Source organism: Heliangelus exortis, chromosome 4 (genome assembly GCF_036169615.1).
Source record: "Heliangelus exortis chromosome 4, bHelExo1.hap1, whole genome shotgun sequence".
In the NCBI taxonomy this organism is placed as follows: Eukaryota; Metazoa; Chordata; class Aves; order Apodiformes; family Trochilidae; genus Heliangelus; species Heliangelus exortis.
This window is the reverse complement of record NC_092425.1, coordinates 42,544,861-42,570,571: the sequence shown is the minus strand read 5'-3', so window position 1 is coordinate 42,570,571 and position 25,711 is coordinate 42,544,861. Positions and strand designations below refer to the sequence as shown.

General features: G+C 42.0%; 1 protein-coding gene across 1 annotated transcript; it reads right to left on the bottom strand.

Annotated features, from left to right (window-relative positions):
- Nucleotides 1-802: 802 nt before the first annotated feature.
- On the bottom strand, nt 803-25,100 carry CCDC158 (coiled-coil domain containing 158). Its single transcript, XM_071744289.1, has 20 exons — nt 25,010-25,100; nt 24,849-24,879; nt 22,274-22,310; nt 20,597-20,706; nt 20,019-20,346; nt 19,601-19,677; nt 17,773-17,887; nt 16,033-16,152; nt 12,850-13,332; nt 11,897-12,086; nt 10,896-11,048; nt 10,349-10,461; nt 9,410-9,568; nt 8,516-8,608; nt 7,079-7,204; nt 5,010-5,173; nt 4,004-4,071; nt 2,471-2,680; nt 1,416-1,517; nt 803-965 (listed from the first exon to the last, which is right to left on the bottom strand). The coding sequence occupies exons 1-20, from the start codon at nt 25,098-25,100 to the stop codon at nt 898-900; spliced, it is 2,838 nt and encodes a 945-aa protein (XP_071600390.1). The 3' UTR covers nt 803-897.
- Between the last annotated feature and the right edge of the window lie 611 nt (nt 25,101-25,711).

Below are 25,711 nucleotides of genomic sequence, written 5' to 3'. Positions count from 1 at the left end.
CAGGGCAGCTTAGGAACAACTCACTAATCTCTGCTTCCCACACAAGAAGACCTCAAGCTAAAAAAAAATACAAAACAAAACACCTCATAGATTTGTTCTATTCTGAATATAGTTCTGTAGCTTTAAAGACAATAAAACCAAGCTTTTATTTATCTGCATGGCTTGTGCTCCTGGAGCTACTTTTGCTGAGCCCTAGCTACAAATCATTTCATTTGGATAAAACTACCTGGTTTTCAAGGCCCCTTGAATTCAAGGGTGGCCTTCCCTCTGCCACAAATCCAAGGCAATAATTACTTTGGAATTGTTTTTAGCATTGGATACTCTTAACTCTTTTAATTGCAGTCCACTGCTGCAAAATCCTCAATGTCAGAAGACACAGGAGGTTTTAAAATCAATGCCTGTATGCCAGCTATGCTCAACACACCTTCCTGTTTATTTCTATACCTTACCTGGAATGGCCTTTGAAAACATTATTGATAGGTACTCAATATAAGGGCAAATTGTCTTTACTGGGGACTCAACTGGAGAGCATTCTGGAGACCAACTGAAAGCAATGTGCCCAACTATTTTAGCAAACCTCTTACTGAGGGTGGTGGAGCCTGCTGCTCAAATCATACCTGACTGTTACAAGAAAAAAAGAGACAGTATAGATTCAGTCCTGAAGCAGTCAGCCTCCAGCACACAGCTACTGACATGTGTGCCAGGGGAAAACTCTGTATTTAGGTGGATTTTTACTCCTCTGTACTTCCCACTCATTTAAAAGTAAAATCTGTAAAGAGTGTCCTGATTCGAGGCAAGAATTACAAAACTGGAAGAGCTTTTATTATTCATCTTTAACAATGTGTTTTAACCACAATGTACCCAGGTGCAAGCAACCCCTAAAGCAATGCAGCACCTTCACAGCTTGTTCTCCTCCTCTGCTTTCTCTGTCTTCATCTCCTGCCTTCTGCTCACTGATGATGTGGCTGAAAAGAGCAGCATGAACAATTATCTGGCCACCACCTCTCTTAAAAGGATTGAGGCCTCAGGTGAGGACACCTGAAGCTTTCTGACATTCTCCCCAGTGTTTTGCTGCACTTATTAAGCCCTCCAAAGTGCAACTCTTAATTTACAGTTCCTTAGATGAAAAGATAAACCTCATTACAATCAGGCACCACCTCACCTGCTTTGTGAAGCCAAGGCACCAAATGCTGGAGCAGTGGTGAAATGCTATGGATCCCAGAATTGCTCTTATGGGATGGGGTGAAATTAATACTTTTGATCCAATGCTCTTTGAAACAGGTTTGCTTACATCAAAGGCTTCCCCTTCCTCCTTCCACAGAATAGTTTGGGTTGAAAGCGACCTTAAAGATCATCCAGTTCCAAAATGTGGGTATTTTAAATAAAATAGGAGTATTTTTTGTAAATTCTGGCACCTTGGGTTTTTGCCTGTAATGATTCCACCAGGTTCTGCTGGCTCCTCCTCCTGTTCTGTAGCCTCCCAGGTGTATTCTCAGTAGTTTCCACAGGCTGAGGAGCTAGGGAGAGAATTATTCAGCAATATGTTACTAAAGATTACAAAAATTAAAATCATTATTTAAACATTCCCTCTGAAAGGAAGTTCTTAGAAAATAAAATTGCAAACAATTAAACTTCCAGTAGCAAAGAAAATGAGTAAGAAGGGAAGGTTATTAACAGAAATTCATACTTGATAGTCTTTCTGTTTAAGAAACACTATTGAACCCACACTTCTATTTTCCCTATAAATTACCCCATTTGGAGAATGAAGAAAAAGTAGTGCCATTGCAACAGTATTTACAGCCACAACTTGTAGTCCCTCTGCCAGCAAACCTGCAAGTGTTGTACAGAGGGAAGCAGTAGTGTCCACTGCATTTTGCAGATGGAAAACTAAACCACAGAAAGATGTAAATTACTAAAGCCAGGAATAAAACCAGAAATTCTAAGTCTTTGAAGAGCCAGGCAGTAATCAGCTGCTATGTTTTACTCACAGAAAATCCCTCTGCTTGAGCAGAACTGTGCAGGGCAAAGGTTGTGTGATCTAAGCAAGAGCAGGTGGGCCAGAACCACTAAAGCAGCACTTTCACAGGAACCATCAGTAAATAGTTTCAATCAGTTTGCATACTGTAATTACACCTGCTGGGGCTTGAAATGGAAAATTAATGGCAGCCCTGTCCATGTGAGCACTGTGAGTGTTAAACCCCCAGAAACATCAACAGATTCTCTGAGCAACACAGAAAAATACTGCAGTCTGAGTGAGGTACAGGTACCACAGGCAGGGACTGTAAAACACTGCACCAGTGGATGATGGGGGGACTCCAATGTTTCTAAAGAACTGCTGAAGGGCTGAATTTATGTTACATTTGTGTATGACTTCATGTTAAATTCTGTTAGAGTTTTTAACACACTCACTGTGCTGGCTGGGAAGAGACCCAGACAGGCTGTTTGGATCAGTACATGGGACTGGACTTACTTATCTGGGGGACTGTGGCTGCACCCTCTGGAGATCCAACCTTCCTTGGGGACAGTCTGTGTTCTGGTGAGGAACTGGGACCAGTTGCCAGGTCATCAGGTGGAGAAGTTAACAGCAAGTGTACTGGAGACCTTTCTCTGTGTCTGTGCCTCTGGGAGAGCTTCTTGGGGGAGGCTACACAATGAGGAGCTGCTGAGATGGATGTACCTCCTAGGAGATAACCAACAAAGAGCAGTGAGCACACACCAGGAGAGAACCCCCTGTGCCAGGTTTGATGTTATCTCTGTGACAGGTAGAGGGTTGGGTCCCCTTTGTTGCACTCTTTCATCCCTTCCATTCCTTATTAGTATGGCCTCAAGGCAGCAGGAGGCCATAAAACATTTCTTGTTTCTGTTGAAGGGAGGGTCAGGTGAAGGATGGCCAAGTGAACCTGCCTAGGAGGAAGCAGGACCTGTGGTTTTCTGCCATTTCCTTCCTTACCAATAACTGATATGCTTTGGGTTTCTGGCAGAAAGAGGGTCAGGAGGAGAAGAGACAAGATATGCAGAGAAATATGCAATCAGCAGATTAAGTAACATATTTGCACAGGTATGGCACCCCTGTGCTGCATGCAACTAATGAGGGGAAGATTTACTACAGTTCTTCTCTTTTTTCTTCCCATATTCTGTTTTGTTACTCCCAACACCCCTCCTGAGACATCCTGAAAATAATTTGGAGGGTTTCTAACAACGTTCCCTTCTCTGTGTAAAAAACACTCCTTGCAGCTATTTTGGAGGCTGGAAAACTCCCTGGATGTTGCAGTGGGTTTGTTAGGAAGCTGAAAGTAACTACCCAGGAGATTTTCTTGAATACTCAGAAATATAAAAAGAGGACCCATAGTAGTTACTCCTCAGGACAAACAGGAGATTCAGCCTATCTGCAGGACAGTGGCCCAAATACTAATAGAGAACAATTAAATATATCAGAATCTGTAGGAAATTTTCAGAGAAATTTCACAGAATGGGTCATCTATGGACAAGAAAGCAGAAGGCAGCTAAGGCCTTCAAACCCTGACACTCAAAGCCAAATTCTCATATTTCTGCTTAGGTTACTGAACACATGACACTGCCTTTTAAAAGGTACTGACCACTCTGTACCCAGAAGGAAATCAAGAGAATCTGCAATTCACTGATTCCTCTCAAAAGCACATCCATATTTAGCTACCAGAATAGAGAACTCAGGAGCAAAAAGTTAGGCACCACAAATCTGACAATATTATCCCTGCTAATTACACAAGGCTCTCACTATGCATAAATAACTGCCATGGAGATACTCACTTGAGGTGTGCTGCTATCAGCCTCATGGAGCTACTTTGCAACAGAATTTGCAGTAAGTGCAACAGAGACTTTTTAACAGCACCTGCTGAGAGGTATTTGAGTCAATGATCTAATAAAATATACTGTATTTCAACTGTATTTTTTGTAACATTCTGTAATGTTCCAGTTCAGCATTGCTGGGGCACATTCATCCTCAGAAATGACAGAGAAAACTTACCAAGGGGTGTGAAGGGCTTGGTACCATCTTGGGGCTGAAGACCTGCATTGTGGAAGCATGAAGGGTCCCTGCAAGCAAAATGATGGCAAAACTGGCATTTTGGAAGTATTATGCTCAGCTGTGGTAACACAGCCTCCACAGATAATATTCATGTGAGTTAAAAGCAAATGAGTCCCAGAGCTCACTGCTAGAGGGATGAAAGTAACATCACAGCTCTGTTCTGTGACTCCCAGCAAGCTTTCAGCACTATGAATAAAACAACACAAACAAGCTCAGGGCTGTATTAAAAAACACCCTTCAAAGCCAAACCTTAAAGGAGTAATTTAAGAAGCAGGTTATTCAGAGAAGTGAAAGCACATTTCACCACCCTGAAGTATCCACAATGTTTTCAGTAGCAGAGTCTCCCTGTGTGGAAAAAATTATTACTGTCAAAATCACTGGAGAAGTGTGCCAGGACTGAAAGGTTTCAGTTTTACCTGATAAGCTTGTTTATTGATTTGAATGTGGCAGGACTTTGTAACAGAGAAGAAAATGAACCACAATTGTTATATCCATTCACAGAAAAAAAAAAAGAAAGTCTATTAGAGCTGGAGTGAGTTTAGGCCACTGAAGTAATAGATGGTAGATTTGCTGTGAATAACAGGTAGCTATGAAGATGGAAAAAAGACACTCAAGTTCTGCTTTAGATAATTAATGCCACTGCAGTCTGCACTTTGGTCACTGACACAACAGGGCTCCTATGTAGGGTCTTCAGATATTAGGTACTTTTTAGCCCATATTTCCCCTGATAGTATCAAATGAGTACCACCACATAAAGTCCTGCCTTTTCCAAGTTTGGATTAATGTCTTTTCTGAGGCACTGTAAGTTCTCAGAATACTTGATGAGAGAAAGGAAATGGATCAATAACTCCCAAAAAGCAGCAGGACTCATTTTCAGTGAGAACAGTGAGGGACACCTGGGGGTACAGAGCACACAACATAAATAACAGGGTATTATTACTCTTACCCTGCCTTCCTCCTGGCTTCCTCCTGGCTGCTCCTCCCACCACTGCTGGCATCTCTGCCAAGACCCACGGAGGGACTGCCACTGTCTGAGCTTGTTAATTCCTGAAGAATCCTCCTCAGATCCTGCAAGGGCTCCTCCTTCAAAACCCCCAGCTTGGAAGGCATCTGAAATAAAACCAGTTACAAAGTGTTTATTAAAGGATTCTCGTTTTCAATCCTTAAGTAAACCCCATCTTAAGTCATGGATTTTTCGCCCCCTCTACTCTTGTCTTCCAAGTTAGAAACAGTGGATTTTTTGTGATTTTAGTTAAGAAATGGTGGAGGTTAGATCATGGTAACTTGAAAACTGTCAAAATACTCTGACTATGACTGCACTGTAATCTGGCAAGCTATCTGCCACAGCTTATTGAGGGGGAACATGGCTAACAGCTGGAGTTGGCAAAAATGTTGTAAAAAGCTTAAAACTACTATTTCAAGGTCAAGAATGTTAAAATAAGCCTTTAATTTCAAAATTATTACCTTTTTCAGTACTCAGAACCAATCATCAATGCTTCTGTGACAGTTGTTTCCTCACTTTCAACCTGGGATGCCAGGTAATATGACACAGCACACAAGCTCAGCTCTGGAGACAGAAATCCTAGAGTATCGGTTGTGTTTTCTAGGCATTCACTTTGTAACAGCTGAGCTGTCTGCCAATATAAACCACTCCACTGTCACAGCCCTACTCTGAGATGAAGTGCAATATTATTCTCATTTTACTGATCAAGACCTGAGGCAAAGGTATGGTTCAAAGAATCACCCTTTTGGTGCAGAACTGGATTTTTCAGACAATTCAGCACATCAGGACTTCAAAGCACTGCTCCCACTGACTTTTGCTGCACCTACAGATGGAACTGGCTGGAAACATTTTGCTAACATGTTTTCATTGAAAAAAAAAAAAAAAAAGGTCATTTCCAATGAGAACACACTGGTTTCAGCAGAGCTTGCATGGAGTGCAAATCCTCAGCTTTGTAACGGGTCAGTGTAATCCAATCCTTCTTTCCTACATTCTGGATAAGCAGCCAGGCTGCTGGATTGGGAGGGTCACCACCTGGGGTGTTGGAGCTGCTTCATTTTGTACAGTAATTACTCATGCAGGGATGAAAGATTCAAGTAGACCTTGAATCAAGTTTTCCTACAACATGTTCAGTCTTTACCATGGTGTTACATCAAAAATGGGTCCTTTTCCCTTTGTCCTCAGAAATACAAATTTATTAACTCCAAGAAAAAAGAATGTGAGTGCCTGATGCTGCAGGGATTCCACAGATTTAACTGTCCTTTGATTCTTGATGTAAATGTCTGTCACCACATCAGAAAGGAAACCAGAAAATAACTGAACTAACTTGCAGCCTCCTACAGATTTTGAAAAGACCTCCACCAGTTTCTGTGAGAAATGCACCAGGTCCCTTTTGGAAAATTATGCAAAATCTGCACAGAAAATACCAAAAGATTTTTTTTTTCCAAGAGAGATTAGAGTTGGTGTTTTTGTAATGAAAAATTCAAACACTAGCATCTATTTTAAATCTAAATGTAGGTGTATAAAAACAAGAGGAAGGCAGGATAGTGACCTGTCTTTTAGGATAAAACTGTTCAATATCAGTGAAGACCAACTTGGAGAAAGATATAAGTATGAAAAGCTAGCACAGGTGAATCAGACAATGAAATTTATCAGGGACTATGTGCAAGTCTATTTTCTCTGCCAAATATAAGTGGTTTACAGCAAGTTAAAAGCCAAAAAGTTAAAACAAATCTGGTTTATAAATGTGACAGGTGACACAGGTGAGGTAAACTCCTTATACAATCTATAGTATTCTTTATTGTCTGGTTGGTTTCCACTTGTATTTTGCAAATGGAACCAAAACCAGACAATCTGAAAGGCCATGATGTATGAGAAGCTGCAGAAAGTGGTTTCACCCTTGGTGGTAAGAAGTCACTCCTGGATTCTGCTAAAGGAGATGCCCTCCCCTTTAGAAATGTCACCTTGTTTCTCATCTTTGGAACAGCTCTGTTTCCAGACTCACAGGTACTCACAGGAGGAAGGCAGCTGGGCCAGGTGAGGGGAGGTGGCAGGACAGGGGGGTGCAGGCAGCAGAGAGGCACAAAGTGCTGCAGCTTGCCTGGAGCAGCAGCTGATGAGCAGCCTGGGCCCTGCAGTTCCTGGGGAAAAACAGCAGCCAAGAAGAACAAACAAGTAGAGCCAAGGAGAACAACTGGGTATGGACAGCATGCTCCCTGTGACAGGGCAGCTCTTCTAGACAAATCTTTTATAATATGCAGCACTCAGTTCTCAAAACACTTTTTAGTGTTTATTAGGTGTGCTCAGACAAGCCTTTTACTGGCTGAACTGGATGCAGGAGGAGCAGTTATACAGATTTTCAGAATTTTAACCTGTGCTCTGGAGCCACTCCAGTGGAGGACATCTCAGGACAACTACAAAATAAAATTATCCCACTGTTCTTGTACCTTCCTTTCCCCACTTGGTGGAGAATTTATTTCACTGCAATGAGAGATTCCCTCACCTTTGCTGTTGTTCATATGAAGTACTTTTTGTATTGCTTTTCAGATTTGTATATTGAATATAACATTCTTTTTTTCACTCAAAACCAGCAACTGGGACAGGTCACTAAAATAACTGATAGTTCCTTGCACCAGCTATTGTTCCAAGTGTACCATATGTTTATAGTAGTAGTTTCACTGCTGCCTTAATAGTCTGTGGTTATAAATCAGGCAAAGGTAAGCAGTATTCTCTGTTCCACACACTAGGAAGGACAGAGGTTGGACTGAACCCTCTGGACAATACTCATTCTGGCCTTTAAGCAGAGATACTGACTTCACATCACCACTGCATCACCTTCCCTATTCCCTCTACAGCTCCAGGCCTTCCTTTTCCTGCAGAGATGCCTCATGACCATATTTCCATTCCCCTTGCTAACATCTCTCTTTGCTTCTTAAGAATCAGTGATTTTTTTGGAATGCTCCTGAACCAATCAGCATAATCAAATTCAACTCAAAGCCCTTGTTTCCAGCCTGTATGGAGCTGTAATGTTGCTGGTTTTATTTGAGGCCTGAAGAAGGTTGTGGGTGCTCAAAACCTTGTTAGTGCTTTCTATCTCTAAAGCATCCCTACAGACCTTGTCTCTCTTAATCCATTTTTCATAATAATACCATGAACATTTCTAGCTTTTATTTGCCACAGGAAAATGGTGAAGTGTCACCAAAACCAAAGCTAAGCAGCTGAAGCACATGCACCAATATTCCTGTGGCTGTTTGATATTTTTGTTGAGCTTACTGTAAAATAACTGAAATTATTGACACGGCTTGTGCAGCCAAAAGGTATTCTACACAAAAAGGGTTTCAGCAGACAAACTTTTTTTAAGAATATTTGCAATAAATACAGTTAAACCCAAAGTCAGGGCACAAAGTAAAGGCATCTGGCTGCACAGCCTTGTTTCCCAGGCAGGCACTTACTTTTACATTTAAAGTATGCTGCAGTCTGAAGAGCACAGCTTCTTGTTCCTGACACTGGATGATGCACTGATACTCTGCAAACTGCATGGATGCCTGTAAGAGAGGACAGAAGAGGCAGTTTTGCCAGCTTTCTGTGGATTACACTCTTTTGTGGTTTTTTCTGGCTCACAAGGTCCATGTACAGATGCTGTCAGTACAGAAATACTGCAAAGTGACCAGAGACCTTTCTTGATAGGTTTACAAAAGCAACTAACTGGTGACATGGTACTAGTAGCCCTGATATGCACATTTACATCCTGAAAAGATAAAATCCTGAGCAACTGAAAAGATTCTTCTTTCTGAAAGAGCAGCAGCTGACTTGCAGGGCACCTGGGATTAACAGGGCAACATGTAGAACCCAGCCTGAAGAGGCAGGGATGTCAGCAACAGAAACCTCAGTTAAAAAGGTGTCTTCTTGGAAACTTCCCTCAACCTGAGGGCCCCCCAGCTGGCCAACCAAGGTCCCAGAAAGTGGGACAAGTGTGTTGAGTCAGTGTGTGCCCACACTGGGTTCCAGTGCAGCCCCTGTTACAAGGAATAACTCTCTGGCCAGGGAAAAGAGCTGTGCCAAGAGCCACTGGAAGGTCTGAAGATCAATCTGCTTTAAATCCTCTGCAGTTTGTATCTCCCTGAGCTAGTAAGGAGAAAAAAAGAATTCTCTTAATGAAAATAGAAGCCTTTTGCCATTAGAAAAACAGGTGACAGACTCACCTATAGACATCTCTCCAGGTAAGTATCTTTCAGCACATGTGAATAGGAGATACTAAATACAACCTAGGTAAGAGGTCAGACATTTTCTCTTCCCAAGAAAAAGCACTCACAAGTCTCACAGAGCAGTAAGTTATCTAACATTACCTTATCAAGAGCTGTCTCCATCTTAGATATTTTTTCTTTCACACGTTTGTCTTGTGATCTCAGGAGTTCCAGTTCCCCAACAATCTTACTATTTTCTGCTGTCATATAACTCAATTCTTGCCTGACCTTACTGTTTTCTTCTCTGAGGTAATGCTTCTCCTGAATTAAAGATGAGAACAAAGTATGAGTTGGGAATCTGTAACTACAATATTTTTTTTTTTCTGCTATTTTTTTTTCACTTTGAAAGGTCTGAGTTAACCCTTTCAGCAGCCTAGCTATTGCATCTTGCAGAAAGATGAGGTTTCTTAGCAAGATCATAGTTCTTATAAAGAAAAGTACAATTGGCCTGGCCCTGATAAAGTAACAACTCAGATTTTAGATTCCATTTGACACTGGAAATTTCAGCCTTCAGGATCCACAGGATCCAAAGGCAGTAGAGGAGAAAAGGTTACAGCAAAAAGATACAAATGATCATTCAGTAAACTCCTGCTGCTGGTAACAGTGATTTGTCAAGGAAAATGCTAGAATGACCTTGATATGACAAACAGATTTTACAAGCAGAAGTGCAAAGAACTGTCTCAGAATATAGAGAATGAAAGCAATGTGGGATAAATTCAAAAAGATACAGAACATATTAGTTAGCATTTTTTAAAAGAACTGGAGTGTAGAGTTAGGGTAGTTAGCTTGACTCTCATTGAAACTGCTGCTGTTCTTTCCCAGAGAACAAATATGAATTAAAACCTGCCTCTACACAGGATGATTTACTGTGGAGGAGATATCCCCTTATAGCCTGATTTAGCAGGACAGGGAAGGTTCACACTGTGTCAAGCACAGTCCTGTTTTGACCTTCTCAGCCCAGCTGTGCTTTTGGCCATGCATTTCTCCAAAGAAACATCTCTTTAGGTACAGTGAAACACTTTTACACAGAGCTTTTGTGACCTTAGCTGCATTTGTCATTGCCTCTTCCAAGAATTTAATCTTGCTCTTTAATGCATCTATCTGTCCTCTCTTGGCTGTGATCTCCTTCTGCATTCCCACTGCAACTTTCATAGCTGTAAAACACAAGGTTAATTCTCAATGAACAACACTGAGTATAAATTCTGAGTTCTGACAAAACCCCCTGGCAGTCAGCTATCAGCAATGTGTCAGACTAACCAGGATGTTACAGTCACTCCTGTGCAAACCACCCATCAGAATCAACTGGACTTTTGTCCTAAGTGGTGGCACCAGGCCCATCACACACACAAGGCAAGACAGACTTTCCCTGGAAATCTGCATAAAGATCACCTGAGAAAACTCAACTCATGGTCTCAGTTTTACAGGGTGCAATAAACAGCAAAATAAAAATAAGTTGTCATCTGCAATACTGTTTATTTATTTCACAAAATATTTAGAATGTTATTACACTATCTGTTGAGGGATAAATACTTTAAAAAATCCTCATGTAAAAAAGACAAGTATGGTGGGAAGTTCAATCCCTAATTACCACGCCCATCAGATCCCTCCACAGTCTTCAGAGCAGTCCTGGTCTGTTCCAGTTCAGCTTGGGCAGATTTCAATTTCATCTTCAATCTGTTTGCATTGTTTTCCACCTCCCTGATTCTGTCCAGATAATCCCTCTTCATATCTTCAAATGCCTCTGGTGAGAATAAGGCTGAAGCTATAGTGACAAAAAGTAATATCCCCCTAGAATAAGATTATGGATCTGCTGCCTGCCCTCTTTAGAGGAGTATTAGATATGCAAATAGCTAAGACATAAATCAAGTAACATCCCCTGCTAATAAATGCACAACTCTTGCCCTGTATGTCAGCAAAGGCTTCTGCATCACCAGAAACAAATGTGTTCTTTGGTTGCTCACCAGAACAACAGTTCAAGAAAGGGATATAAATCCCCATTTCTGAGCTCCTGCTGCTAGAACCAACTGCATGTTGTGCAAGTTAAAGGTATCAGTGAGACAGCATTTTGCCTTGTCATTCTTCTCTCCAGCCACACTTAGAACCACTTAGGTTTGAGCTGACCTAATTTCACAGAGGATCTCCCTGAGTTTTGGTGGTTGCCCTGGGTCAAGCCCCTAATTTATTTATTTTTTAAATATTACCTCAACCACTTTCCCCACAGACTAGTTGTGAAAACAGTGCTTGGAGTTAGAACTTAAACCTCTGAGCACAGATAGATAATGGGATCTAATGGTGCTGTTAAGTAACCCAGGAAAAAGTGGTCAAGCTTCTACTCTGTGATTCATTCTTTGGTCTCCAGAGTCAGGAGGTTTATTATTTTTGCTCAGAGTGGTGAGAGACTGCTACAAAGATTGCTTCCCCATCATTTTGTGCCAGAATCCTAACCATGGGTTTAGCAATCTGCCCACCCCCTGTTGCCAGGAACCTCCTGCTGTACCAGCAGCCATATTTGGATTCAAGCTGCTCTCTATTTTTAACACCAGCCCAATTTAGCAGCCATGGGAGCTGAGCTGAGTGGAGGTTCCCTACCTGCCAGACCAGCCAGCTCACCCCGACCAGCCTGGAGCTCCTTCATTAGCTGATCTTTTTCCAGCTTCATAGCATGAAGTGCATGAAGCCTCTCACTGCAGGTGTTCACCAGTTTAACCTTTTCTAGTTCCAGCCCACTCAGTCTGGCCTCCACTTCACGGAGTCTGGCTTCTGTCTCATCCTTTGCAACCTATTTACATTAAAAAAAATATGTCAGTAATTACATGTAATACACATAATTACACAGAAGAACCAGAAAGATGTGCAGACATCATCACTACTTTAAATCTCAGTTTCAGAGAACAGTTTGGGATGAGAAAGAAAACCAGAGTAAAACAGACAAATTACTTCTGTGAAAGTTGCTAATCTAGGCAGAGAGGTTACAACAGAATCTGATGTGATGGCTTCACAGCACGTTTAACCTTACCAGGCTGATATGAAAATTATTCCCATCCTCTTATCACTTCCTCTATATAATCACTACTAAGGCTCAACTGTGTTCTTGCAGAAGAGGATGAAATCCCCTGTCTGGGGTGAATTTTTTCAAGATGCTGACCTGCATAAAACTGCCATGCCCTGTAGCTCTTGTCTGAGCAACAGCCAGTTCTAAAGTGTCTCCAGTTGGGAATTCTAAGTGCTCACTCACTGCCTGTTACTTGTCAGTAACACTTTGTATTTCTGGTTCTCTGCTGTATCACAACTGTATCACTCAAAACAGCTTGTTACATTCCAGCTTTCAGAAACCTTCTGGCAACTGCTTTGCACCACTGAATTATTCATTTTTGGTGATAATGTGATAGTATCACTCTTCTCTGCTCACTAACTCTCCTAGTGCTGCTGGGATTCAAGGTGCATTGTCTGACCTGCTTTAAAACCACAGAATCAGCATACTGAGGTACAGATTTAAAAGCAGAAAACATTTACTGTCTTCCAAAAACACAATACAGGATTACCTTAAGTCCTTCTGCTTCAAGTTTCCAGCCATTTATTTCTTTTATAAGCTGAGATTTCTCAACTTCCATTGCTCCAGCAGCTCGACTGTGGTGCCCCACAAGCTGAGTGATGTCAGCCATTTGGTTTTGGAAGATCTCAATAATCCTTTCCTTCTGTAGCAGCTGCAGTTTCAGTGTCCCACACTCTGACTGCACAGTGTGCAAACAGACCTCTTCTTTCTTTAGATGCTGGAGCTCCTGCATCCTTCTGCTGAGTTCTGAATGGAGCTTCTCAGCTTCCCTGCTGGTAACCTCAAGGGCTCTCTCTTTCTCCTGCAGCTGGGCTGTCAGATCTGACACTGTTTTCTCAGCAGTCTCCAAACTCACCTGTTTGGCTGCAAGATCTTCTTGAACTTTATGGAGTGTATCCCTGGCTGACTCCAGCTGGAAAGTCAAAGAGGAGATCCTGCTAATGCTTTCATTTTTTTCCTTAATTGCAGCCACCTGAATAATAACAATGTAAGGATAGCCCAAGGTAAGTGTTCATTTCTGCACTTATAATTTCCTGTTCTTCTACAGTTCACCTTAAATATCCTGGGTTTAGAGCAAAATTAGGTCAGCATGGTCTGGTCTACAATGATTACATGATTATCCTGCTTTTCCTTCCTCTTCCTCCACCTCTAGTAAATGAAGTATTTATTTGAATACTGTTTTTTTTTTAATCACAGAAAATGAAAATTGTTAAACTGATGTAAAATAAATAAATATAGGGGCAACATTGGTGTAACATTGAGGAGTTGGGTCTAAAGAACTTTAAGTCTTAAAAATCAACAGACTGCACTGTAAGTTGGGGGAGGAAAAAGTATGCACATGGATAATTAATTACTGATTTTATTCCTACAGGCACCAATGTGCACCCCATAAAGCCCAAAATATTGTGACCCAGGATCTTTACTTGTGGTACAAAGTGAGTTACCTGGCTACAGCACATGTCTGAGAGGCTGAAATCTTGAAGAAAGGGTCATGGCCTACCAGTCAGTGGCTATGAATTGTCATAAGTCATTCTGACATGGCACTGCATTCATCTCAGGGTTATAAACAAAACTTCATAAGGATTTCATTAAGCACTACATACACTAATGCACTATCAATGACTTTAACTCACTAATTATTCTAACAGAAGTACTCCTCAGCAAAAATACTCCCTTCAGCAGTTTGTTTGTTACATCTGGCAGCACCAGGCTTTCTGGGAATTTACACAGTACCAGCAGAATGTTTACTTTCTCCTAAGGCTTCTATGTCAAAATGAAAAATAATGCTTCTACTTCCTCATCATTAAAAGGTTGGGCGGGGTCAGATTAATAGGGGAAAAAAAGCTAATTCTGACTGGCATGTATCTGCACCTGTGGAAGGAAACCTTTGGCACATGAGCTCCAGAGGCCTCCCAGTCACAGGCAGCATAGAATCATAGAATCATAGAATCCTAGGGGTTGGAAGGGACCTGGAAAGATCATCTAGTCCAACCCCCCCTGCCAGAGCAGGGCCCCCTAGAGTACATCCCCTAGGAACGTGTCCAGGTGGGTTTTGAATGTCTCCAGTGAAGGAGACTCCACAACCCCCCTGGGCAGCCTGTTCCAGGGCTCTGTCACCCTTACAGTAAAAAAATTTTTTCTGATATTCAACTTGAACCTCCTATGCTCCAATTTACACCCATTACCCCTTGTCCTATCACTGGTCACCACTGAGAAAAGCCTAACTCCATCTCCCTGACACTCACCCCTTACATATTTGAAAACATTGATGAGGTCACCCCTCAGTCTCCTTTTCTCCAAAAGCAGTCACTGTGTCTCAGCTCCCAGCCAGGGCTCATCCTGCTCACCCACCTGGAGCTCCACCTGCCTCTGACACTCAGGCCTCCTCTCCTTCACTCTGCTCTCCATCTGCCTCAGCTGCAGGGTTTTGTTGTCCAGTTCTCTCCTCAGATGCTCAATGGTGATGCTGTTGTTTGTGTTCTGATCACAAAACCTCCTGTTCTGTTCTTTTTCTAGATTTAGTTCTATCTCCTTTTTCTGCAGTTCAACCTACAAGAAATTAAAGTCATCTCCCTCCTTGAATCACAGTTAGCATTTTTTTTTGTTCTTTCTCTTAGCATTACCAACATTCAGTTACAGGGACTATTGTCTGGATTTACACTTAGCAGAAGACAGCAGTATTGTCTGAGACACCCTGACACAGCCTCTACACACTGTGTTCCACCAAAGCAGTAATTTCCAACTTTCTATACTGCTGCCAGAACTATTTTGAAACACAAAACACCTCAGTGCTGCAGTCTTCTGTGTCATTTCTATCTATCCCAAACCCAGTATAAGCTACAAAATGAAAAAAGACTGCACTGTGTTGACACCAAATGGAACCAAGGAAGGCTGCTCTCCATAAATACCCATCCTTCCCACTAATTACAACTGTTAATTGCTGGCTTCATTCTGTGCAGTCATTTGTCACGTGTTCACCAGAGCTTAAACCTTGTGCACCTCAGACACAATCCCAAAAGCACAGAACTGAAATGATACATAATTTCAAATGTAAATAATACTAAAATACTGATATACACATTTCTGACACTAACTGGGCAAACAAACCTAATGAACTAACCTAATGAACCTAATGAACCACAAACTAAGAACTCAAAATTCAGCCATTATGGAATAATCTTATATAAGAAGACAAGCAAGGCTAATTATAGTAGATGAAGCCAGCTGTGATGAAACCAAGGCTATACAGCATTTTTTCCCCCCCTGTACGTTCAATTTGTGAATATTTTCTAGTAGTTACAAATGAATGTTTAATGCTGTCAGGAAAATCCTGGATATTTCTGGCAAAATACCTTTTAAGGGACCAAGGGTCCTTAACAGAGGGATCTAAACTGTCAGTTAAAGTGAAGGTGGCTAAGCAGCTTTTAATATGATTTGCACAGGACTCCAGGATTTTGAATTTGTGACAATGTTAATCTTAATTCTTAGCATTGCTAATGGCACAGGCCTTAGGGAAACTTCCTTCACAGCTCTGTTTCACAACTTCCTTCAAACTTAATTATAAGGAGGCTGCTGCACTTGGGAAGCAAGCAATGTGCAGCTCTGAGTATCATCAGTAACAACAGACTTTTATAAAAGCGTGATTTTTTTGACCACAATTATTTATTTTTACCAACAACTGATGAACCTGGTGACTCAGATTCCCAGATTCCTGGCTGTGCTGATCCTGTTCTGCCTTAGCTGCTGCAATCTCCAAATGAGCTAAGTGCAACTGCTTCTCAAAATCTTTGACCTAGAATATAGATAAATATTAGTTAAAAAAAATCTCCTGATTATTTTATTTTAAACAGGACATTGGATTTCTTCTATTTCCACTCAAAAGAAGTCCAACTGTCATCTTTTGGGTCAGCAGAGTGCACTCTGAGCTCTCTATACACAGGCATACCCAAACAGAACACTTACATTTATATCCACTAAGTATCAGATGTTCTGACTGCTGAAACTCTCTGGCAAGAACAACTTACACCAACTTTAGTTTTCACCTACTCCCTTGAAAACTGTCATTGCTAAGGTGTTTTCCTACCAGAGAAGCTGCAGAGAAATGCTTGCAGTAAAAGGGAGATGTACAGTAAAAGCTTTATTTAGCTTCTCTCTCACACCTTCCCAGGAATGACTCCACAGCCTGAGATCAAATGCTCTCCAGCTATCAGCTTGTCTCTCACTGGAGCCTCCCTTAGCAGCTCAGTGTATTACACTTCTTACTCAAAAGCAGTGTTCATTGGACTAAGTACTACACTCTTCTACACAGACAGAAACCAAACATCTTTCAGAGTTGATAGACTGTGAAAAATAGCCTTAAACTGATCCCCAGTTTCCAATTTAACACCTGTTGTGAGGGAAATACTATGAAAGGGAATGTGCTTAAGGAACAGCCACCCCAGTTACAGCTATTTATGTGACATGACCTTCTGCTGGGCACTGCCTGATTTCACTCACAATTCAGGTAAACAGACCTGCCATGGAAAGCATCCTGTATAGAGTACTCTTCCTTGAGGATGGAACACCATAATGCAGATTCTCCACAGCTGTCATGATGCTGTAAAAAGTCACTTTAGAACTCAATGGTGTGAGTTTTGATACATGTGAATCTCTGGAATTGATAAGAGTGGGAAGCTACAGAAAGGATAAAACACAATGCCCTTCCTGCTCTGCTTTACAGTGCAAGTACATGCACAGCATGGCTCCCCAGCCTTGGCCTGCACGTCCCTGCCAGTCTATTCTCAGACCTTTTTGGATCAGAGACTGTCAGCTCTGCCCTACTTCATGGCCCTCCTGTGAACTGAACTTTCCCTTCCCAAGAGCATGTCAGAGAGGGATGCCTAAGTCCTCATGACTTGTAATATGAGACAGATTTGGCTCCACTGAGCATTTCTTCATAGGTCAGCTCCACTCACTTTTAAAGGGGGTGGAGAGCAACTGTTTCCTAAGGAAAATCATTTAATAAGCAGTTACTGTTATCGTTACTGTCTGTTTTCTGCTGATATATTCTCTAGAGGTATAGTGAAACAATGTTCTTTTCCTGCACATGCAAATGATGTTTGTAGAGCAGAATCACTTCACGTCTTTCCAGAAGGCATAATTTATGGTATGCTCCCAATACACTCAACAAAACTATTTTGTGTTCACCAAGTTTTGCAAAGCTCTTTTGTCTGACAGAAAGACAACTTGTTCTCAAAAAGAATACAGAGTTCAAGGTAACAGAATTTATCTTTCCACATCAAATTCATCTGTCCACACAGTTTTTGGGAAGCAATCCCTTTTGACATGACTTTCCTCATGTATCCGGAACATCTCAGATATCCACATATCCAGTTTCATTGGCACTGAGGCCAACACACAAATCCATACACACCTTGTCTGCAAACATCCTCTGAGCTTCTCCTAATTCAGAACCCAGGTGAGAAACTGTAGATTCCAGGTGACTGATCTGATGGGCATGCACTGCATTTTGCCTTCTTGTTTGTTCTCTAAGAAAGTTACAGGTGGAGAAATTATAAACTGTAAGAACCCAGAAAGCATAACACACCTGGGGCTGTTTTCACTACAATCAGCATCACCACTGAAATGTAAAATTATCATTCACAGTGGGATCACACAAAAATCACAGCTTCTGACTGGTTAGATTTGCTCTCCAATATCCATCTCAGACAAATCTTGATGCTTCCTATTGCTGATGATAACTCATTTATTCCCAAACAAGTTCCAAGCAAGCTAAGTCTGCCTTTAAATGCATCCCACCTATTCCACAAGCAGAACTGAGAAGTATTTTGCCATCAGCTGTTCAGTTTCAACTGTGTAAGTCAGATATTAATACATACTGATACTAAAACCTCATCTTTAATTTTGCAACACTGCATGCCATGTCCTCATTTACCTAATTTATTGAGCACTGATTTCTGAGACATCAAGTAGCAGGTGAGAATTAGTAGCTTTTTGTTCTCACTGTTACCAAAGTCCCATTACTGACATAGCTATTGATCCCAAATATAAGGTTGCCTCTCTTTAAAATTACCATTCATGACTTTCTGTAAATGTCTGAAGCCACCCAACTGTTCACCCACTCTTGTTTGGGATTCAACTGCTGGAAGCTAATTTTGTATCCACCCACAACTGCAATCAGCCACAGCTCTTGGCTTACAAACTTTCATCCTTCAACTCTCACCACATACTCTGCAGAAATGTCACAACTTGGAGATTCATCATTCCAAACACTGGTGGCAAGAGCAGAGCTGAAGGCTTGAGCAAGTTTGAATTTCCCCTGACTTTGCTGGCCCTGCTTTTCTTCTGAAATGCAGCAGCCTGAGAATAATGCATGGCAATTTTGCCATGGTTTCACCTTTTCCCTTTTTTAACTTCATTCCATTATTTTTGCAAGGGCTGCTTAACTCTTTAAACGAAGACACTAAGAAACCAAAAGCACAGGAGTGTGCTACCAGGGTAAGTTTTCTCTCAAATGAAGGTTACACTTAAAATTTTCTACACTAGAATCAAAAAACATATTGAATGATCTGTATCTGGCTTTGGATACCACTTGCACTGTTAGATGCAGCAGTTAGTGCTGCCACCTCCTGTTCATGCTCACTTACTAGCTGCTCAACCCTGTGGCAAAAAGGAAACCCTAGTTCTAATTTGGTCTTGGCAAATAATAACTTCTCCACTAGAGAGGTAATGATATTTGTCAGTAGTCAGAAATGTAATAATTTTGATGTTCTATTGTGAATGAAATATTATGTACTGCATAATTCAGGTGGCCAGCTGGGGAAATTAAGGCTTGTTGAACAAGGGAGGACAAAGCTCTTAGTGAAATTAGAAAGAAAAAGCTGACATAACCACTAAAGGGATTACTTTCAATCCATCCTTTTAACAGTGGAACTAGTCTCCCAACAAATTCTAGAATTCCACCTAAGTGACCAGTCACACTTCACAAAAGGTGTACAAATACTCCCCAAATAATATTTTTTAAGGCAATGAATAAAATACGAAATTGCCAACATAGAAGGAAAAAAGTAAAGAGCAAATGAACACCTGGAATGAACAATTATTAAGTTCTCAAAACCATTTCTTGCTGCCCCCCAGCCACTTCCACCTCCCCAATATCATCATAATCAGAAAAGAATTGTACATGGCATGTGAAAAATGTCAATTTATGTTTTATGAATAAATAAATGGAGAACAGGTACCTATTTTGAGGTTGCTGAAGGAGAAGTAGGTTTTGGGTCTGTGAATCTTTTTTCAGTGACTCAAGTTCTTCTTCCACCTATGGTAAACAGATGACAATGCTAACCCATAAAGAAAAGAAGGCCTAAAAAGCAGTTTCCAAAGTGTGTAATTTCCTTCTGTTTACCTCCACCTTCAACTGTGAAAATGTGCACAAGACAGGTTAAATTCTAGCAATAAATCCCATCTTAATTTGGAGGGTGTAAAAGGCTGGCATCCTGGCACCTGTCACCTCAACTGCAAAATAGCATTTGTACCTCTTCATGCCATAACCATTTCCTTTGGCCAGTTTAGGTGAGAGCTCATGAAGTTTTCAAAAATATTCTCTATAAAACCAGCATGCATAGTGTTGGAAGGAAAAGTAGCACTTTCTTCACATACCAGGACAACCCTTGTTTTGAGGTGTGATACCTCTGAGTCTAAATCTTGCAGGACATCAGCAAATGCAGTGCTCAGGTTGTGGATGTGAAGGTTTGTAATATCCTCATGCTCACAGAGCTTCTTGCCTGTGCTGTCTTCACAGTCCCTAAGGATGCCACACAGTTCCAGAAGTACATCCTCATGGCTCTGTACCATCTTTTTCAGGTGCTCAGTTTGGCTGTTAGCCTCCCTCAGCATCTCATCCTGCAGCTGGCTGGCAGCTTCCAGCTCTGGAATGGTATTTTTTAGATGTATTTTTATATTCTCTTGGCTCTGAGATTCCTTTTGTCTGGATGTGGAAACCAAATAAATATTTTAAAAAACAGGAATCACAGATTTTTATCCTGACTATTAAGTGTAATATTTATGTTGCCTAACTGCTGTTTTTTACAGCTACATTATAAGCTGTTTCCTACACCAAAGTGGGATGGCCTCATTGACTTCATTCCTGAAGGCAACATTCTCACTGAGGAGATCTGGTGTGCCTCTCAAAGCCCACATATGTACTCCCCAAAACGTGTCTTTTTTGGCCTTCATACCTGGTATCCTGAAGGGCATCTCTTTCCAACTGCACTTCCATCAGCTTGGTCTGCAAATCAGCAATGATCAGTCTTAAACTGATTTTCTGTTGCTCATGAAGCTCAGTGGTCTAAAAGAGAAATAGCCAAAAAAACCAAGCTAAACTGACCAAAACACTGAATCCATAAGCTAAAAGACCTGAGGCTGAAAGCAGCAAGGATATGGGAATTATGTGGTTATTTTTTGTTTTCTTTTCTGTGTTTTTTTTTTTGGTTTTTTTTAATACTTTTTAGTTAACTGGCTACTCACAGTGTGCTGCAGTGGACTGACCATGCATGGAACACTACTACAGCAATCCTGCCAACATTATTACCCATCACCTATTTCTGTTTGTCAGTGACATGTGGGAACCATGACAGCCAAGAGGCTGCTCAGAATAGCACTGGGGAAACTCTCCAAAGATTCAGCAATGACAAAATTAACAGAAGCTCAACTATATTTAAGAAGTTGCCCCAAATCTGCAACTCACTTCATTCCATCTCTTCTGCACAACTCTTTCTCTAAGTATTCTTCCAGAATGTTTTCCACATGCTCTTTGCCAGCACCACTCTTTTTTTTTTTCTCAGAATCAGTTTGTATTTGGAACAGAAGACACTACTGGGTGAACTGCTTCTAGAAGAAGGTAAGTTTTCCATTGCTGTGCTGAGAATGGAAGAAGTGAAAACATTCTGGTGGCAGAGAAACAGGCAAGCAGCACCTGAAAGGCAGATAAATGTGAATATAAGGTCAGCAGGGAGAGCAGCTTTAGCATCAGCAGGGCTGTGTGTGCCTAGCAGGACTCTGACACTCTCAGATGACCCAGTGTTACAACACAGAGTTGATTTCTGTCCATGCAGCACTATTTTTTGACAATTTTTTGTCAACAAGTCGCTGCGTCTGGGCACTGCACTTGTTACCCTGCCTCTCTGCTTTTGTATTAATGAAACCTGATAAACCTGGATTTTCATTTAGTGATATGACTGAGAAAAAAAGATGAGAGGCCACAGATGCCAGCTGAGCTGCAGAGGATGGGTAAAGCATCCTGAGGAGTCTGTTACTCTGGAAGTGGGAAGAAAGGGCATCACCCACAGGCAAGGGTGGAGCTTTTATCAACAGTGCCCTGTTACTGTGGAGTATAACCCAAATGTATAAAAAGGTTAAAGAATGACTAAACAGATCCATGGAACTAACAGACAGTTGGGGCAGACAATGAGGTTCTGTAAGTTTTCCATTCTAATTCCCCAGATACTGAGGTATACTAAGCAAAAATATCACTTTTCCCTGGATTTCCCAAGTATTACTTTTCCAATGCTGAATGATTCTGAATTTAATAGTAAGCATAACCCTGCAAATTCATTATCAAAGGGCAGTACTATATTCTGCTATTTGTGCAGAAATTCCATTGCCTACTGGAACTCATTCCACTGGGGACAGAATTGAAGCTATTATCCTGGCACACAAATTACAATGATCCATGTAATTCATTGTAGAGTTCCTCTGGCACCCATATCCTTAGATTTTGTGTTCATGTCTTTCTTGTCACCTTAGTATAATAGATAAACCTTAGGAATCTGCTGGCTTCCATTTTCAGTGAGTGTGACGTTTATTTCAGTAACAGCAGGTACAAGAATTTCTACAACAATAAACAAAACTACTACCTTAATTCCTGGGTAGTCTTGCTCATTGTAACAGCAGCTGTGAAGAAAAAGAAGTTTTTATTTTCTAAACTATTAAGAATCAAAGTTACGTAGTAAAAATTAATTTTGCCCATCTAATTTTAATACTGCAGGAGGAATTAAAGGACAGTGAGGGAGTTTCTCTCCTTTTTGAAGTCACACACTTGCTTTTGCCAGGATGAACACCAATGCAGGCTTTTATAAGTTGCTGTAAAACACTATAAAAAATTGTAAAACAGATTGCCTGTGAAGATTTGCAACAACAGTTAGGTGATAAATCACATACACTACCATATCCCTATGATGTCTCTGGATACAGAATTTTCCTACAAGGAACACTGAAGACAAGATTCCTATAGACATGTGCCTTGATCTGATCCACAAATGTTGTCTATCTCCATCTGATTAAAAATGGAGTTTTAAAAAATGAACTCAAAAGCACATTTGACCCAAAAAGAAAATAAAAATTGCAGTCCGGAGTGAGCCCGAGGTAGGGAAATCTAAACTTGTGAGTGTTGGGAGTGCGACTACTATTTATGGCTCTTGGGGGAAAATTCTGTGAACCTTTTCCTCGGGGGGGGAAAATAAAAAAGTAAAAATGAAGGAAAATGTCACACTCTGGGGTCGGTTTGAGACAGATGGTATTTAATGAAGTTTTATTTGCCTTACTTGGAGCCTCCTGGGTGACTGGTCTTTCTGGGAGTATAGTGTAGACTCAAGAGTAGCAGTTTCCCAACCATGGAAAATGTGACACCTCCAACATGATGACTAAAAAGCCCATTACGGGCCCTTCCTCCAGGCACAGAGAGGAGAGGCCATTCCACCAGACCCCACTGCCACAAAATCTTCCTGACTGCGCAGACCTCGGCATTCACACATCAACCCCTGAATAAACTGCTCCCTGAGATGGGACCATTCTCCCCAAACCGGGACGGTCCCCATCACACCCTTGCCCACATTTTCGGTGTGGCAGAGACTCTGCAGCCATTAACAATCATTAACACCCATTAACGCCATTAACAATCATTAACACCCATTAACGCCATTAACAAGCGGGCACCCACAAAATGGCGGCCCACAAAATGGCCGCCGCACGCAGCCACCTGCCTTGCCCTGCCGGGGAACGAGCCCTCCACGGGTCTCTCCCACCTTACGCAGGTCCGTCACGAAGCCCTTCTGGCCGCTATAAACCTCTGACACCTCGCTGCTGAGAGGATTTTTGTCTCCAAGGGCGTGTACCCGGTATTGCCTCCACAGAGACACTGCTTCATCATGGTGAGGCCAACCGCCTCGGCCCTTCTCCAGCCTCCGCCCTTCTCCAGCCTCCTCCCCCGGGGGAAAGGGCCCTGCTGCGGCTGACACCCAATCCTCCGGGAGCCTCCCGCTTCATCCTGGTGTGGCCTTGGGGTAACTTTGGAGGAAATAAGCGTGCAGTCCCGGCTCCCTTCCCCCGTGAGCGCTCAGCCCTCAACGCCTCAAAATGGCCGCTCGGGTTTCCCCTCATGGCGGGGGTCACGGGAGGGAAGGTGGCCCCACGGCCCCTGCATGGGGAGTTCGTGGTGCTGTGCTCCAGGCTGGGGATAAAAATCCTCGCGTATACAAGGCCTGGATGATCTTCCTCATGGTATTTGGTCAGCAAGGTGTGAGCTTTTGTGGGGGTTCACTGTGAATTGACTCAAGACAGAAGTTGGGGTGAGGAGGCTTCCTCCTGACAGAGAGAAGGCCGCTGGGGCAAAAGTCTTCACAAAACTCCAGTTCAGAAAATAAAATTAAAAAGTTGCTTTATTTACAGCAGTCTCTTCATAAACGAAATGTTTTTGAATGCCCCGAGGTGATTGCCTGACTGGTATTTTGAATTCTTGATGAGAGTAAGAGACATCGGAGTCACCTTAAAAGTGACTGTCCCATTTTAGATCTTCATTTCAGGAGTGAATACACAGCAATTAACAGGCCGCTCCTCTCTTCAAGTTACACAAAATGACAGCCAACACCTTATCCCAGACATCACGTTACAAATTTTCAGGAACAGGTGGCATAAACCAAAATCAGAGCTGGAGAACTTAAGTCAGAGCAAACTCGGGAGGCAGACATGTATGTTTATGTATTTAAATACCTGACTAAGAAGAAGAACAGATAACCATTCCTCAACAGAGAACATACTCTTAATTTACAAGAGGAAAAAAACTATTCACTTACTACTGAAATACAAACCTAAAGACAAAGAATTGGTTTTAGGTGGACTAGTGGAGATGGAGAGAAGAAAAGTAACAATTAAGCAGCTCAAGCAGCAGGCTCCAGAGGTGCCAGAGCATCAGCAGCAAAAAACACACAGAGAAGATGGAAAACAGCTCGAGGAAAGGAGGACTTTTCATTGCACCAGCTGGAAAAACAGGCAGCAGCAAAAAGATACATTTTCCTTCGATCCACATAGAAAAAGAGGCAAAGGAGTTTATAAGTAAATATGCTATCCCGTCTCCTGAAGACAGATTTCAATGCTCAGACAGCCTGGGGTGTAGACAAAGCAAGGGAACTCCTTGGGGAGGCAGCCACCACCTACCTCGGACAGGTACTGATGAGGTTTGTGTTTCCTGTGTTTTAAACGCTGCACTGAGGTTCTGCTCCTTGAAGTGGGGCTGGGGAAGGAGGGGGGCACTGATCATTTCGCGTTCTTCCCTTTTTTTGCCGCTCTGGACTGTGTATCCAGCTCCCAAATCCCACCAGCGCCGTTGGGAACCACCTGCTCCTCACTCCGACCCCCTTGTCCGACTCGGTAGCCTTGGGAACAAACTCCTCCTCTGGAGCTGGTCATGTGTATGAAGGAGAGCCAATAAACGCCTCATCCACTGCTTGATTTCGCTGCAAAGGGGTGTTCAGCGGGAAACTTGATAGCTTTTCCCCATCAGGGCGGCGGGAGGGTCTTTTTTTTTGTCTGGTGTTTCGTGGCAGCCCGGGTCCTGAGCACCCTAACCCCCTCCGACACTCCTGAAACACTGGTTACACCCGAGGATCAGAATAACTCTTATAGGGTGTAATTTCTGGATAACTTTGCTCCTATTTGGGGAAGATCTCTCGGAAGAAAAACCTAAGAATCACCACAGGTTTGCAAGCAAGATGCTAATATAAACTTACTGTGTTTAAACTAATTATTTCCTCTCACAGAGGATGCTAGGAGCTGTGCAGGAGCTTCAGAAGGTAGTAATGGCCTAATTCATACCAGCAGAGGCTCTACTTCTAAAATACCAGGCCACCAGCCATTGCAGGTTTGCTTTAAGCCAATAATTTACTGTTAAATAACCACCTAATTTTTTAGGGGGAAAAAAACCCCACAGGAAATGAGTCTGTCTGAACCTCCCTGTATCTTCATTTTCCACATGTCAAACATGCCTATAAAATATACCCAGCTCTTTACAGAATGAGCTC

What these genes read in the sequence shown, in the direction of transcription:
- CCDC158 (XM_071744289.1), bottom strand. Translation starts at nt 25,100, where the DNA reads ATGACCAGCTCCAGAGGAGGAGTTTGTTCCCAAGGCTACCGAGTCGGA. An exon ending in TCAAAACAAGGGTTGTCCTG is followed by an intron (nt 19,678 to 20,018) that starts GTATGTGAAGAA and finishes TGTTTACCATAG; the next exon opens with GTGGAAGAAGAACTTGAGTC. An exon ending in GAAGCCAGGAGGAAGGCAGG is followed by an intron (nt 4,072 to 5,009) that starts GTAAGAGTAATA and finishes TTTTGCTTGCAG; the next exon opens with GGACCCTTCATGCTTCCACA.